Here is a 17689-nt window from a genome sequence, read left to right as displayed (position 1 = left end):
GTCACTTTCCTCTTAAATAAACGTAACGTAAGTTAACTATACCCCAATGCCACGTGTAAACGCAATTAGCAGTGACAAGAATAAATATTAGCTAGGATCATTATTATACCCATTTTATGTTCAGCAGCTTAGTATGAAAATAGCAAATTCTAGATTTACCCTCTGTCTAAAACACAAGAGATTTCGTCAAGTTTAGTGTACCAAAATTGGAACGCTTGAAACAATTATGTTGTTGTATCATCGAGTTACAGATTTATCATCGAGTTACCGATTAATGTGTTATGCCGGTGGAGTTTTGTCGAGCACGTTTCATGCCATAACCCAACAAAAAACCTTCTGTTTCAATTTGGTCAAGTGGTAAAGGGTTGTGGTCTATAAAGGAATCAAAAAACAAAACAAAACACGCCGTATTTAATTTGTTTACGACTGTTACAAAGCAACTCATGCTATGTTAATGAAACTCATGATTAAGATTTTTAATGCGTACAGAGAATTGTTAGATATAGAAAGGGTTTCTTACTTTGGGTAATACAGAAATATCTTGTGATAAACGTTGCAAAACGCAAGACTGCTGGCCCAGTACTGGGTTTAGCACAATATTTGTGCTCAGCCTACCAGAAATATTTCATTGCATTTAGTCGCAAAATATTACAACTTTACACAACAATCGAAAAATATAATTAAAATTCTGTTGGTATACCAAACAAAGTACAACGAGAAAAAACCAAGAACGTTAAACTTTGCTTAATTTTACAGTATCCAACAAATTTTGATTACCAAAGCGAAAACGTTGTTATGTCACTTCGAGATTTACAAGGCATATCGCCGACCGCGAGCGATACACGATTTAGAGCCATATGTCAGAAGTGCAGTCTCCCCCTGGGTAGCGTATCGCATGGGCCAGCACTGGTCCCTTGGGCTCTTTGCCGAAGTCCACAAAAGCCTTCTCATTTAGGGTGAGTCCTCCATTTACGGTGTCGACGTCGATTCGGAGAAGATGGGAGCCGGCTCTTTAACATGTAAAAAGCTGACTGTTAGAGTTTATTATAGTTATTGTTACGTCACAATACTCAAAATAACAGTAGAGAATTTAAACCGAAATGCGCTTTTTCTTAATAAAGAGTGTACGATTAACGCCACATTCATGACTGAATTTTGTTACAAAAGCGTCTGAAAAAAATAGTATCTCAAGCAGGTAAATAATCTTGTCCGATCAAAATCCAGTACACTCCGACTTTTCTGATATTAACTGATATTTTAGTTGAAAGTTAATTGCTGTTTAAAATGGTTAACTGCTTTGGTCTTATTTTTAGGTTTTGGTACATGGAGTAGGGCTTGAATAGTTTATGCACGAAAAACTCTCGAGTCGAACTTCATCTAAAACCTCTTACTTAATAATCTCCGGGTAGAACTGCCTGTCCCAAGCGCTGTAGATCGAGTTGGTGACGTACAGGCGTTTGCCGTCCAAACTCAACTGCAGCATTTTGGGGCCACCTTCGACTCGCCTTCCCCCGATATAAAGTGGGGCCGGTTGACTGCTCAGTTCGCTGTCTTCAGTCACCTGGTTAACACAAGGGAAACGAATAGGTTTGATATCCACATAGGCCATTCGCCATTCTGGTGCGTTATTATATGATGCGAGCTTAAATATTTAATACACTTATAAAATAAATATATAACCAAAAATCATTGCTTTTGATCAAATTAATGTTGAGACTGTTTACAAAAACAAGTAAAGGCATGAATAAATTCTTGAAATAATAGAAAAATATATTTATGCAGATAAAGATCCAGCTTTATGTTTTGCAAAGTCTTTCACATGTTGTTAAATTACCAGAAAAGGAAGTATTTTATAAGGTAAAGACCATTTGCAAGATTTTTTGAACGTTTTCCCTAAAATTGTTCCCCTATATATTATTATAAATATAAAAATAAGCACTTTTTTCGTATCGTCAATTGTTTAATACTTAAAAAATAAGACAAAAAAGTGTAACATGTGCTGGAGGCGCAAGTCGATTTGTTATTATCCAGTGTTGTAATGACTTATGTCAATCACTTAACTTATCCAAAAGACTGAAGTCAAGTCAAGTGATATGTACAAAAGACTTAAGTCAAGTCAAGACATTTTAAAAATCTTGTGACTTATGTGCATACTTAAGTCAATCGTTGTCTCTAATCATAACATCACTAACCTGTCCTATACGTTCGGATCACAATTGTAGCGTGCCTATAATTTTGCATGCTTGCTCTTTTTTCGAATTAAACCCTATTTATTGCATTTGGCCTTGTACATCACGCCTTCACCTTAACATCGCGATCCGAGCAGATGCATCCCCCTAGAAAGACTTGGCCAACCAACTTCGGGTGACGCGTGTCGGTGATGTCATACTGACGTATGTCGCCGTGCAACCAGTTGGAGAAATAACAGAAGCGGTCATCCATAGACAGCAAAACGTCCGCGATTAAACCTTAAAACAAGTTATTCCAAATAAAAGAAAATTGAAACACGCATCCAAAAGAGAAACCGAATAGTTTTGCCTAATGAGATGTGTGAAAAGTAAAATCTAGAAAGCAGTAAAAACATGATTCGTAAATCAAAAGGAATACATTTTGGTGGTTATATAGGTTACAGGAATAATTATTATATACAGAAATGGTTTTACTATAATAAAATAAATACAATTCACTTTTGAGGCCATTTTTTCGCACAATATTTAACATTAAATTAAATTTAGTGATAACGAAAACATTAAATAGCTTATTTAACGGAAAGTATTACAATCTAAAACTATACATTGAATAATAAGCACACGTTTAATTTACTTCTACATTATTACACTAAAAAATATTTAAATGAGTGAAATCGTTTTCTGTTTTGCTGGTTAGCAGCAAACAGTTGATACTAAATTTCTATTGCGTGTCTCAGTCTGTCTATTGTGCATGTTTTTATACCAATTCAAAATCTTGCAATTTTCATTAATTCAATTTACCCTTGCCTTTACCACTCAACAGCGATAAATTTAGTTACTTATGCACGTACACAAAAATTGTCTGGCTTTGTTCGTTACAGATTTAGTCGACATGAAATGATTATGACGTAGCGTAAAGACCATTATAGTGCTCTAGTAATTATCATACAACACGCTTTAAACATGCGTTCGCAAAGTAAAATAAAGAATTTAGTTGTTTGTGTACCAGCTAGAGTTGGATCAATTATAATTTGTAATTGAAACATTTAAGCGAGTAATTGTAATTGTAATTACAATTGAACTGAAAATGCAATTTATTCAACTCTGGTACCAGCCATGCTGAAATAAAGATCACGTGGTTTACACGCGACTGCTTCCAGGAACTCAAACTAATCCTGTTCACGTTTAGCTTGCGGTGACAGTAGTTTTAGGTCTTGTGCCCGCCTGATTACGCTTGGGTGGTCGTTGTTGAGGCCGAGTGTATAGTTGCGATCCATTCACACCTTACCTGGCATACTTGGCAAAGTCCAGCCTTCGACCTTCTTCGGTGGAATGCTGATCACCTTCTCGGCGTCCCAAGTGCCGTTCTACAAAGCAATGAGCCTGACTTAAAAGTGGTGCTTGTTAACCAAATGAATCAATGTATATTTTTACCCTAAGCTAGCTTTAAAAGGTGATACAGAACATCGGATCAATCGCCGCTTAACACTTAACAAGCTATGTTATCAGTTGGTCAAGTCAAGTCCTAAAGAATTGCTAAATGATAAAAACTTTAGCGTCATTTGTCCGAAAAACTCAATTCAAATCAGGTCACCTTACTTAAAAGTCAAATCAAGGCATTTGAAAACAGTCACATAAGTCTCGTTTTTGACTCATGAACATAAGTGATACAACTTAAGTGATTACAACCTGTTAAACACGTGAAAAGTAATTGCATATAGCCTACAACAAAAGCAGGGTGGAGTTAGTTACAGTTAAAATGATGCGTTTGCCAGCTGCCAAACTATTTTTTCTAAGTTCGGAATTTAGGCCCTTGTATTTCACAGCTAGTTCAGCAGACCGTGCAAATGCGCAGTATCAAATTTTCACCTCGGTTTTGAAGAATCTGAACACGGTGCTGCTAAGAGCGCAACCAACGAATCCCTCGGATGCATCCGGATTGTGCAGGAATCGGATCTCGAGCGGAATTTTCCCGTCTGGTCCCAGGTCGATGTCCTAGAGGAGAAACAGTCACGACCACAAGTCAAAATAACGTTGTATCCTGGTATAACTCGTGTTTCCAGGCATAATATTTATAATAAAACAGCTTCTCTGGCAATTATGGGTTTTCTACAACGTTTAGGCAACCTATTCATGTAGCCTTCTTTCAGGGTGATTGACTTCGAATGTTTAGTGATCACAGTATTAGAAATTTTACGCACGCTATCCTAGATAATTTCCCTTCTAATTTACAGTATTTAAGTGTTTTGCAGTTAAAACCAATTGATCAAGTTGTATTTCAACGTTTTGAAAAACAAGAAGGAGATGAGAGAGACTTTTAAATTGCCGGAGTAAAACGATAATACAAAGGTAGTGAGTTGACCTTTGCCTAATAGCCGATAAAAAAAGCAATTGTTTAAACAAGAATAAAATCGGAAAAAGCCATTTCCTACCTGAATTCTTTCCCTGGTAGTCCAGTCCCATACGTGAAGTGAGTGTCCGTAATATCCTGCAAAATGCAGTTCTCGTTACTAACACAACGGCACCCCATTTTGGTAGGGATAACCTCCTTGTGGTTTTATCTAAGTATTTTGCCTAAATGGGTTTTAGGCGCCAAGCGACAAACACGGCAGACACCAGGTTTCAAGAAACACGTTATTGGCCTTCAGTTTTATTCTTTTCATTTATTTTACAGTCTTGATCTATGTTTGACGTTAGCTATATACCAACGGCAATTACAAGCGTTGAAAAAGTGTTTTAGCAATTTAAACGTGTTCCAGTTGAATGCAAAGTTGGTTAAAATTGGTGGAAAACTAATACTTTACTAGAATATTGGCGCCTTTACGTTTGAATGTACTTTAAGATGGTTGGAGACCGCATACTTCGCAACAATAAAGAACAACGTTCGTGGAAAATTTCAATCACCATTGTCAACGTCCTCCGGCTTGTATTCGGGTATCCATTTCTTTGGAGCTCCCCACTCAGTACTGATCATGACGTTGTGGCGGGGCTGGTACCAGAAGTCGTAGCCGAACTTGGGGTTGTGGCCGGGTTTTTCCCAAGCTCCCTCCAGCTTAAAGGTCATTGCATCCAGGATGGCGAATCCGCCTGACGAGTTTACAATGGACAATTTTTTTGCACATTTGAGCGAATACCAGTACACGAATGTGGGGGTAAAGCTGTATTTCCATTTGCTAGACGAAACTAGGAATGTCCGATAATATCGGATCCGATACCCGATACCCGATACCAAGTGGTATAGTATCGGTACTCGTCTGATACTCGAATGGTCTCGGTGCCGATCGCATACCAAATTAATATGGGAATTTCACGATTTGCGATTTAACGTATTTTATTCTACCTTTAAAGGTGAATTTAAAAAAAAAATAGTAGGCTAGCAACTGCAAAAACAAATGTTGGCCTAACAACTTAAAATTTCCCCTTAATTTCTCGAACTTCGCTTGTTTGAACATACTAATGACGTCATTTGATATCGGGTCGGATCGCGATACTTTTTGTCCAAAAGATCGAGTATCGGTATCGGAATAAAATATCAAGTATTGCTCATCCCTAGATGTCACCTGTGAATTGTCAAGAATAATCACTTTGTGCGGGCGAAACCGTTGGACACTTTAGTTTATCACAAGTCTACAAACTACATAGATAAAACTAGCATCCAAAGGTTGGAAAATTCGACTAACTTAATTTCCACCCTAAAAACTGTTTTTGACTTCATTGTTTTAACCATAAATTGCCATGTGTCAACGAAAAGCTTTTCTGGCTACAAAAAGGGCCTTTCCTTTATTGAGCTTCCATATATACGAGTATTAAATGGAATTATATAGATGCTTAGGAAAAAAAAGGACTAATTTACGACGAATGGCGGGATTTTTGTTTTGTCGGGCTTTATAAAATCCAGCAGCATATATATGTTTGTTGCTTACCTTTCGCGTTTCCAGACGGATCTCCGACGGTGCTGACCATGATCTTACCTCCAGGGATGCAATGAACCGTGTGCGGGTTGGCTAACCCGATCTTCTTAAGATCGTCCGGTTCAACCGTCTATGCAAACAGTTTTAAAGGGCTTTTTTCAAACTTTGTTGCATATAAAAGGGCATATATTGTTGCCTATAGATCGTGCTGTGCACTAAAGGTGCTTAAATGTTAACATGTGTTTGGCATCAAAATGATCCCAAAGTGATTTCCCAATATTGTTTGCGTTTCATTTTAAAATTAAATTCCCGCTTACAGTAACTGTCACATACATTTATACAATGTGTATTCTGTGATTAAAGTCTTTCTGGAGTCCTACTGGCCAACGATAACGGCACCCATACGTTATAGTTACAAAAAATGCCTCCGGTAAGCCTCTCCGTAGGTATCTTGTGTTTCCGCCTACAGGTTACTGTACATACAGGAAACGTTTTATTGGGGGCTTTTTTGAAATAGTTATATTTACCAGTAGAGTATGCTTTGTTAAAAACCCCAAGGAGTTGCAAAAACAACTTTGAAAAGGATCAATTATCTACAGTAATTTTATTATGGCCTTAAGGCTTACATACTGGATGTGTTTTTACAACATAATCGATATAGCAACATGTTGGTTATGTAAGTTGTTTCGTCGGCAAACCAAAACTTTAAGCTAAACCCTATACTAGTGCCGTATTGTATTTATTTCCTGTATAAACTATTATATTATAATTGGTTAACAAAGTAGAAATGAAGAATAAGTGTTCCAATGAATGTGCTAACAGTGTTTAGCGTTAGAAAAACAATACCACGGTTACAACCGTGCTATACAGGGACAAGTCGTTGTACGAACGGCCTCTTTAAAACCCCTTTAAACTTGCAGTTTAATTGATTTCTCGGCGCCTTCACGGCTTCCGACACGTTGCTCGCGTGCACTTCAAATATGCACAAACACCCGTAGCTATATGTGCCCGTGCGTGTGTGTTCGCTATGTGCTCGTGCGTGAACGTTGAGAAACAACTATAACAAAGTAAAGGGGTTCGCGCAGTTTGGTGAGGCAAATAAGCGCAAACCTTAGCGATCGTGGGCCGCTTCGGGTCGGTGACTATGTCGATCCCGTAGATGCGACTGGACACAAGGCCTGGCATGACGAACAGGCTTCGTCGCTTGGAAGGGTCGTTAAAGCAGCTGCTGCAGGCGTTCCAGCCCGTGTGGTGCGGCTCGTCGTTCATGTGGGGCATTTCGAGACGATGGATCACCTGGGTTAACAGAAAGTCGTGTTTCACCGATTTTAATAACCATTAGGGAGTGTCTAATCATGGGTTACGTAGCCATGCGAAATGACATGGAAAAATCTTGGCAGCTATTTTAAAGATTAAAAACGCGACTCTCGTCGGGCTTATTGAGCTGGGACTTTCTTGGTTGATGTATATACCACAAATGACAAATATCATGTTTTTTCCAGCAGAAGAAAAAATAAAATTTAGAGTATCACATAACTCACGAAAAGCCTACAATAAAATGTAAAGTAATGGCAATTAACGATTCTGATTGCACTTCATTTTTACAAACCTGACAATACGTCGGTGATGTTTCGTCCAGATCGACGGTGGCCACATAATCAGGAGCGCTGATGTCAGTGTTTCTGAACAAAAACGTGCCCGTAAAGCATCTTTCCTGCCGCTGATGTTACTCAATTTACCGCCTATACAGTATTATCAGAGGGTGTTCAGTACACCTATAAAGTGTCCACTATTTGTAAACCATTTAGAAAGGCCTATTGAAATACAGCCACATAAAGTGGACATACCTCAGCTACAAAGTGAGGCAATTTCAAAATAAGCGTCATTCGCAATTCTATTAGTTTCACGCTCGGCTGTTTTGAGATACTTTGCCATAAAAATGACCCTAAGCGAGTGTTTCTCAACTTTTTCAGCTTGTGGCACAATAAAAATATAGCAAAAAATTTGAGGCTCACTTCCTACAAAAGAAAAAAACAAACCTTTTTTAATGCTTATTTTTCAAAGAGGCACGGAAATTTATCAATGCCAAGTTATTATCAGTTTTCCAAATAAAATTGTGTACCAGGCGATTGGCGCGTCAAAATTTTTGAACAATATAATTACCAATCTAATTACAGGTATCACGACGACTGTTTTTTGCGCATTCAGCATATTTTACCAAAGGCAGTCCTTTCGCCCGCGGCTGCACTGAAAATTAGCCCATGAATTTATCTTCGTTTAGACCTAAAGTATGTATTTGTAGGTAAAAAGTTTAAACCATGTGGTGTGTCGCAAGTGACAAAAGGTTGCGGTGCACTGCCCTAAGCGACAGAGCTAAAAAAGAGGAACGACATTTTTTTTCGACACAAACCAGGATTGTGATTCGGGAAATTGTTGCCTAAAAGTTGCCATAAATATACTCCTTAACTCAACAACACCATGGGATACTTGGTTTTGCTTCTGTAGAGGCGATTTTTGGACACTCATTGTTAAACCGCCTGAAGTAAAATAGAATCGGTCCACTTATTACCTGTATACGCACGGAATGTACGCCAACGTTTCCTTGGGAGACTTGATGGCATCAGCTATTGTCGCGTATCCCGGCCCGGTCTTGCAACATGCTGCTACAATAAAAGCACATGTTCGATTTAAAGGCCTAAATTTATATTTATTTCTCACTTCATCCTAAGAATTAGTTATAAAAGGTATAGCATAGAACAGTGGTTCTTAACCTTTTTTCAACCGCGCCCCCTGTTGATTGCCTGTTATCATATATAAAATACATATACAAAAATAGTTGGAGAGAGGGATAATTTTTATCGTTAATCTATAAGTTAGCCAAGCAGTAAATCAAATAGGGCCGTTATACCTTCGATGATATGTTATTTTGTAATACACAGAAATCATGCAATTGCACTTACATAGACTTTGGCTGAAAAATGTCAACAAAACAGGAAAAAAACGAAACTAAAAATAGAGGATTCGCGAATAGCACAAATATATTTTGCAGTTTCTATGTTAACGTTAGCAAAACAAAGTTTGTACAGATGTAGGAATAGTGCCTTATCCAGCACAACTTAGATCGCATGTGCACAACTTAGCCAATTGTTCAACCCATGCTGAACTTATAACTATACCATATTTTTCTGACTAAACGTACCCCAAATCGGTCGTAAAACGTCGCAATTATTGTCCAAAAACCAAGAAACTGTTAAAAAAATTACAGTAGAGCTTCCCCCGGCCGAGAAACTGATATAGACGGTTAGCCTTCATTATTCGAAGTACTTTGAAACGATTGCCATGTATGACCTAGTTCAATATTTATTAGCTGTTGAAGTCGGACTCAATTGAGAGATGCCGAAGGCAATCTTAACATTCCTATAAGTTCCACTTATTTTTAACAATAAAGCACGGTTTCAAAATAAATTGCACGCCATTTTCGTAGCACATGAGAGAAGTCTTAAAATCGCCATACTTTTATTTAAAACTATGTATTTTAATTTCTTATGAAAATAGAATACTTAAGGTGTTATTGCAGAAACTCTCTTTGTCCCTGTGTAAAACGTTAAATCAACAAAGAAATTATTTTAAGTCTATTTAAAAGTTATTGAATACCTCGAACTGTTCAAATTTTCATGCATGCATATTGCATAACCACAGGTATGATTTACACTACACATATACTTACACATTTTGAAGATGGTCCTGTGCTAACTCAGAAACAATACAAATTAAACTTATCTACTTTCTGCACAAAAAGAAACAGTTTATTAGTCAAAACGAAAAAAGCGTTCTGAGCGAGTTACAGATCAAATTACACCCATTTGTGGAAGATTTAATAGCACCGTTGTCATTTAATGGGTATGCCTTTATTTAAATTATGATTGATTTGACGTCGGCTTTGTACTGAAGTCAATTTTCTTGCCATACAAAAACCGGAGCTCACTCAGTAGGTCATAGGGCAGACCATACTTAAGTAACTGGGCGAGATAGACCAGATGCAAAAAGTTAAAATTATTATCATTATCGGGAATTAAATCTCAAGAAATAAAAACAGGGAACGTTATACTATGTAGTCCACTCAAACCTTTATAGCCTACTTAGCCAAAGAAAAATAACCTCGATTTTTTTTTTTAAGCATCTATCGGACGTGGTTAATAATGATATAATTTACAACGACAATTTTGATAACTGTAGTATTCATTCTTGCCTATCCAAAGAAAACATTTTATCTAGAAATACGATTTAATATAATATGGATCGCTACGTTGTAAACTGCTTTATTTGTCACGCTATCTGTACGAACAATTAAGTTTACGAAAAATTTTTACCATAGAAATTAAGCATCAGTAAAGGACAACAAAAACTTACAAATCAGTAACTTGTTTTTTCAAAGTTCCTGGCCATCCGTTTAACACTACAGCGAAAGTTTTCAGCAAATGGCAAGTGTACAGTAACACTGCCTCCCGACTTCGTTTGTTTACCTTTGTCAGAGGAACCGTGCAATTTGCACTTTCGAGCTAGAACGGAAATTTGCCAAGAAGCACTGCAGTACATTGGCGCGAAAGACTTCAGTTGGCACGCAATAGCCCTCTCAGTTTAAGTTGCGTCATATCACAGGATCACGTTTTGTCGGTGTTATAAGAATATCCATGTGGATCTAAAACCAAGACCGTTCTTACTACAGCCTTGTTTTGCGTTCCAACGTTTTTACATGGGGTAAACTCTTACAAGAAAAGATAATTTAAAAATTTGTTCATAAAAAAATCGTTGTTGGCCAGCAGACACTGCGGATATATTTTTTTTAAATATTTTAAGGGGCCTGGTTTTCTTTGCAGCTGCAGGCTATCCATTTCAAAACCACTGCGCGCATCGCTGCCGGCTAACGCACCAGAACGATAGCTACAGCACCAGAACGTGCGTTTGTCAGCCACTAAGGGAGCACATATTTAGGAGCCAAAAGTAGCTGTGACCGTTTCTTTGTGAAATCTAACCTGTCGAACTTTACTGCCCCTGGTGGAATTAGAACCTTTTATTTTTTACAAACCACTCACCAGATGGCATAAATGTGCTACTTGTAACCTTTTCCCCGGTAAACACTGTTTCGCTGTGTTTTAAATTTATACGACCTAGTTATATTGCCGAAAACCGAAGAAATAACGGGGTCAGACATACTTTATCCGCAAGGCTTTGTGTAAGATGTGTGAGAAGGTTGTTAAAGAGTAACTGATGATGTTACCTAAACTTGCAGATGTTAACAGATAGTTACATAAAAACAACTTTACTATTAAGGAGACAAAATTTGTTTTACTTGTTGCCTTGTCACTTTAATTTTGTTATGGCCGGGTTAATATGAAGATGCAAATACTCACTTCCCAAAACCAAGAAACAGCAATACCTTGATTTACATTAAAGGGTATACAAAATTGTTTGCATCACAATTCTATTGAAAATGGAAGTGTACCTATACCATACCGTTTCGGGCCTATATACAATATCCGCTGTTACATATACCCACAAGTTCTCATTCCGTCTATAACCTTTACTTTCACCTGATTAGAAAATATATTTTTACAGATTTGATTTACGTGCGACCATAAAAGAGAAATTAGGCAATTAAGAAACAATAAATTTCTATTGGGAAACAGAAAGATCCTTTTTGATTAACCAGATGACAATTTTATTTTATTTTTTTTTATTTACAATACACAGTTTTTCGTAGCGTTATTATAATTGTTTTAAAGTCAGAATATTTTTCGATGTCTTCGATATTGTAGGTTTATATTTTTATGAATTCTGCCGTTTGCATGTCGAGAATCGGTTATAAGAACTTAACACAGTTATTCTCATCACTACGATCTGTTATCGACAAAACATGATTGATGTTTTTACTTTAGAAGTGTTATTTACCAATAAGATAAACATTCCAAAGAAGACACGTACTTAAAATTAGTTGTCTGTCGGACGTCTACCAGTTTTATCTGCTGGTACAGATAACCGACGACAGGACAACGCCCATTACAAAAGTCTCGGGAAACAAAATGTACAAAAACGTAGAGTTAAAAAAATCATATAATTGTTGGACCAGACATATGTTAATTTTCAACATACGGGGGGAAATGCTTTGCTTTGTATTTTTATTCTAAGAGCAACTGGTTTGAACTAATTTAAATATAGTTTCTATTAAAGGGTTTGTTAAATTTCCTTACAATTTGTTAACAACTGCTGTTCCCTTTTCTTGCTAAAACGTCAACCACCAATATCTGATGAATTGCTTTATTTTTTTCTGTTTAACTTAAATAATAAAAAAAAGAATTTTCAAGTTTTTGTTGAGAATTTTTAATTCAGTTCCATTGTCAAAATGGTTTATACGCCTTTGTACTATTATATTTTGTGCAAGTGTCGTTTAACTTCACAGTATAGTGGGCAAATTCCTTTTCCCTTTTGCGTGACAATAGGACTATAGTTATATCAGAGCTTGATTTTATTTTAACTAATGCAAACAACGCCTTTTTTCGGAAAAAGTGGGAGAGTTTGATTAAGTTCTATTATAAAATAATAGTTTGCCGCCAATTGTATTAGTTTTTTATATTCTATACCTGATTTCCCCAATTTTAACAAAATTTTATTTTCAATGCATTTTTAAGGCTGCAAAGAAGGCCGTATGCTTTTATCTCAGTATTAACAAATCAATGTTGAGTCGAATTCGATTTTCAGAATTTATAAAGGTTACTTAACTTCAGTTTTGTGAATTACGTTTTAATAACTTAGTTTACAATCTGCAAAAACTTTTGTTCTAGGGCAAGAAAAGCAAGAAAAATAAAAACAAATTTCTTAATTTTTTACCAAAATACCACTAAACAATTCACTACTTTTCGTTAAAACTAAAAAACAAACATTTTCATTAAGTTTGCTTTATCAATCCGTTTAAACGTTACTTTGAATAGTTTTTGTAGTAACTTATTTTAGTTTTTTATTAATTTTCAAACATTAAATTAATCAAATACGACGTCAAATGTTTCAAATTATTTTATTGAATAACAAATTTTTAAACTACAATTGACTTCATTTGTGTGTGATGTTTCAAACAGCATCTAACTATAAAAATTAAACGATTACTTATGAGGTGTGTGAATATTTATTGTGAAGTGTGTGCCAAGATACTCTACAATCGCACAGCATGAACTCTTTCGCTTTATATTGACTGTAGCAAAGTGTGCAATTTCAAAATGGTAATTGCTATGGAAAAACATTTTCTATAGTGCAATAAACGCATTTTTTTTCGGAACTGGTATGAAATACTTGTTTTACTTGCATAGCGCGTACTTAATTTCGCACCTAAAATGTTGTAGGCAAGTATTCAACATGTTTCTCTAAACTTGTAGATTCTCGAACGTTTTATTTTAAAAACAAAATTGAAATTCCTATTTAAATCGAGATTGTAAAAGGTATTATGCATTGGAAACTTTTTTAAATGCTTTTGAAAGCTGCAAAGTTCATCTTATTGCTTACGACCTTCAGCAGAACACTTAAACGAGATTAATCGAGGACCAACTATATACAGGAGAGCAAAAGATATCAATCATGAGCGCATATGGCATCTGCTTTCACGCTTACATCCTGAACTTTTTTGCGATTAGAATGATAGCGTATCACAACAATATGATAACTGTTAGGCCGCAGGGGTTCATACTGTAGTGTTGCCTATAACTGTCGTTGCAGTCAACTTCTTTTACATATCAGGCTCAAAACAGCCGTGATGAAAAAGCCGATAGGCCAAAGAAAACAAACTGGCTACAGGGCCTGAGGTTTACACCGAAGCAATCGCGCTCCATTTTTGGCCAATCTCGTATCGCCAGTTATTCTCTACAAAAGCATTGAAATAAAATGTCATTATCTGTCAACCATAGTTATAGGACTAGCTGTGGGACTATCTGTGCTCTCGCCAGATATGTTTGTAGATTCTTGTGAAGTAAAATTTGAAAACAACTCTCAGTTTCACACTTCATGTTATTCTCCGAAGCTTCATGTCCGAAAGCTGCATTTCCATCGTGGTGGCATGATTTTTCTGAGAGATGACGTCACAAAGTTACGTCATATCGTGACGTCGCAAAATTACGTTAACACGTGACGACACAAAGTTACATATAAATGCGACACCATAAAGAAGTAACCTTAAGAACACCACACGCAGTGCGTTTATTTTGTAAAGTTTTGGGTTGGAGAGGTGCTACGTTACAAAAGCTACATTATAAAAACGCTATTATATCGTTTACGTTGACAAAGCTTTTATTTTCGAGGGTGGGATTAGATGCACGACTTGGTTGGACTGGAACGATTTAGTCGAAATGGACTAACACACAACAAAGCCATAATTAAGATTCGTACGGAATGCCCAAACAAATGTATTTACAAAGTTAAAATAGGCAACAATTATAGTTTGTAGGAGCCATGGCCACGTGACGCTCCCCTCCTGGATTCGCCCCTGGTTATGATTTATTAACTATTAACACATCCATGTCAATTCTCCTAGAGCAGTGGTCCTCCATCCACAAAGAAGAAATATGTCTTGTGTGATTACGACATAACCCTTGAAAAGTAACTTGAACAAAGCTATATAAAAATCTTTAACCAATCTGATCCTAAGATAAATTAGGATTAGGTTTTATGACAGCATTTTGTCATGCATGTTTTTATATCTACTTGGTTTCTCTGATTTGTGCAAGTCGGGCAATTGTGTATAAATGGTATTATATTGAGTTGCTTTGCAAAACGAGTGTTCGGTGGCCGATACTTGCCAAAGCCATAAAGCTATACTTAAGTCATTTATTGAAAACAAGAATAATGGAACGTCATAAACACGACTGATTGCTAACGAAAAGCAAACCTAATCAGCACCATTGCTAGGCCGTTGGGTTATTTTTCTCCTCCGACTGCTTAATTTTAAGTTTATAATGATAATTTTGATCATATTTTGTTTGCAAAAATGCACAAAACGAACCTGTAAGAAACCTCTTGCGACCCCTTAGGTGCGCGACGCCCAGATTGGGAACCATACTGTCCTACAGAGTTACAAATGTTTACTTAATTTTTGTGCATATTATAACCTGGTAAAACAATCAGAAAGCAAAATAGGTCAAATTTAGTTTAAATCAGGGGCTCGTAGACTTTTTGAGACGCGCCCGAAACAAGAAAATATGTTCGTTACTCACCAAACCCATATGCTTTTATTTAATCGTTTTATGTAGAATGGTCGGCATTAGAGGCGAAATGCAGTAAAACTTGTGTTGCATTCGATCAAACTTATTGTTAAATTTGACTGTAAAATGCAAATAAAGATTCGTCAGTTTTCTTGCTAAAATTTTGCCGGCGAGTTTAATAATTATAGCTTCATGCTATTGACTGGTATTTTCAACAATGCCAAAAACGACGTTTCCAGAAAATATTGAGGATTTTTTGTTTTACCTCATTCATTTTGTAAAACCAAAGTTTTGATTCTTTGTTTGAATTTCGGCGAAAATAATGTTTGCCTCGTGCCTACATAAATGTGCACTTTGGTCGATTTATTTCGTACTAAAGCTTCAACCATATAACTATATCATTGTTTTGTATTTCATTTAAACAATATAAACTAATATGATTTACCAGAAAAAATGGATACCTATCAATCAAGTTCTTTTGTAAAATTATTTTGCAATCCCCATTGTTTTATTTTCCGTTAAAGCCTGTCTCAAATAATATGTTTGTAGCATTATGGTAAAGCTCAAAGCCCTTTGACGTTTGCAAAAATAAAATACAAAAAAAGGGGTTTCCTTTAGGATATCACAGAGAAGCGCTGCCCAAGGCTTGAAATATAGCTAAGTTTGGTAACTTATAACACCGATCTATACATTTTGCATTGTAAACACTGGGAGAAAATTAAACAATCTAAACAATTAAGATATTACCATAGTTGTGAACAAAGTTATTTTTTTACATGATATTTTAGGAAGGTTTATTAACTATTCCTTTATTTAGTATCAAGAATGCATAGGTTTAAATCGGTCAATATTCCGGAAGGCGCAAAAAGATTTAACATTTTTGCGCTTCGAGCAAACCAATCACGTGGTTTATGTGCATATATACTGCTTTATATTTATTGACTGTAATAACTTGTTCCCAATGACACCCTGATAAAAGCAAATACATCGAGCAGTAGGAATCTTCTCTTGTACCTAAGTTTAGCCAATATAAATCGCAAAGACTATAGTTAATTCTTTCCCACTATTTCTTGATTTATTATATATATATACTCGGTGCAAACAAGTTAAACATCAGTTTTCTAAATGTTAACTGCTTTTCCCACCGACTGAATAAATCCTAAATACCAGCAATGCCTTTCCAACCCATGGCACAACGCTTTTTAAATGATTTAAATGAAAAATGTTTTGTTCGTAGCACTTTATTCGCACTGAAGTTTAATGATATAATTATAAAGCATTTTAAAAAAAACTACTTAGTTTGCTTGGGGACTGATTTGAAAGTTAAGGTAGGCTAGTTATTGTAGGTTGATTACTAAACTCTCTTTTAAAGAAGTGTAAGGAGTCTTCAAAGTAATAATGTTTAAGCACCACTGCATTGATACATCACTTGCTTTTGCCTAAACGCGAAAAGTATAAGTTGTCTGGTTTCGCGATAAGCATCTTCATTTGCAAATGGTAGGCCAAAAGGGTACTGATTGGTTCCGTGTTCCACAACTCTATAAGCCAGTGGTTATTAACCTTTTATGGATTACGGCACCCCTTTTGAATTAAAACTAGATTACGGCACCCCTACAAGATTTGTCCGTAGGTAATTTCCTAGAATGTCACAATAAACGAAACTGAACAACACACATCAACTCTACTTAACGTAGGAAGTTATATTTGTATTTATTCCACTATAATCTTACACAAAAAGTTGTACGAGTTGAGCAAAAATTAAATTGTTAAATATTCTTAAATATCTCTCGGCACCCTTGAGCAATAAAAATGGCACCCAGGTTGATGACCTCTGCTAAAAACTTTAGTTCAAGTTATTGCGTGGGATCAAGCGCAATTAAAGTAGTTATGATAGAGCATTTGGAATGAATCGTTCAAGTTAATAGTTGCCCAACTGCTCGCATATGTTTAATTGTTCACGATTTTTTTGCAGCACGGCTGGCGTTTTAAGTACGAGTGTCAACTGCCGACCAATAGTCATAGCATAGCAGTCAAGTGGAATAGAAGCAAAAAAACGTCGAATTAGTTAGTGTGCCAGGTCGGTTGCTGGGACAATTTAGAACCTTAACACGAGAGGGCATTTCGGGTGGCAAGAGTAACAGCGCACCAATGTTTGCAGACCTACAGGATAAAGCCCACACATAAAACGTTTAAGGTTACGAATTAGGCTTCGTGGATCGCAAAGGTTTTGCTTTTCGCTTTTACACTCAGTCACTGGGACTTAATTGCGGGTGCGGTAAAATCTTAACGGGGTTTAAGCAGATCAAATGTACCAGATACAGGCCCGCAAATATAGTGTCCACATGCTTTT

General features: G+C 36.3%; 1 protein-coding gene across 2 annotated transcripts; it reads right to left on the bottom strand.

Annotated features, from left to right (window-relative positions):
- Window positions 1–447: 447 nt before the first annotated feature.
- Window positions 448–9889, bottom strand: LOC146138381 (methanethiol oxidase-like). 2 transcript variants are annotated; one of them, XM_083394769.1, is made up of 12 exons: window positions 9828–9889; window positions 8670–8763; window positions 7710–7782; window positions 7211–7396; window positions 6113–6230; window positions 5094–5276; window positions 4622–4677; window positions 4059–4184; window positions 3478–3556; window positions 2305–2468; window positions 1392–1561; window positions 448–1010 (listed from the first exon to the last, which is right to left on the bottom strand). In XM_083394769.1, exons 1-12 carry the CDS (start codon window positions 9829–9831, stop codon window positions 848–850), a joined length of 1416 nt encoding a protein of 471 aa, XP_083250895.1. In that variant the 5' UTR covers window positions 9832–9889; the 3' UTR covers window positions 448–847. The 2 variants fall into 2 exon arrangements, with proteins under 2 accessions (XP_083250895.1, XP_083250896.1); XM_083394770.1 differs by having other exon boundaries at window positions 8670–8760; window positions 9828–9885.
- Between the last annotated feature and the right edge of the window lie 7800 nt (window positions 9890–17689).

This window comes from Ascidiella aspersa, chromosome 7, assembly GCF_963924565.1.
Source record: "Ascidiella aspersa chromosome 7, kaAscAspe10.2, whole genome shotgun sequence".
NCBI classification, from domain to species: domain Eukaryota; kingdom Metazoa; phylum Chordata; class Ascidiacea; order Phlebobranchia; family Ascidiidae; genus Ascidiella; species Ascidiella aspersa.
The sequence above is the reverse complement of the archived record's forward strand: the minus strand, read 5'-3'. Positions and strand labels throughout refer to the sequence as shown.

Excerpts from the sequence above, each read along its gene's own strand:
- LOC146138381 (XM_083394769.1), bottom strand. Across the intron at positions 7,397-7,709 it reads CATCACCGACGTATTGTCAG|GTGATCCATCGTCTCGAAAT; the intron begins GTTTGTAAAAAT and ends CTGTTAACCCAG. Across the intron at positions 3,557-4,058 it reads TCAGATTCTTCAAAACCGAG|AACGGCACTTGGGACGCCGA; the intron begins GTGAAAATTTGA and ends ATTGCTTTGTAG.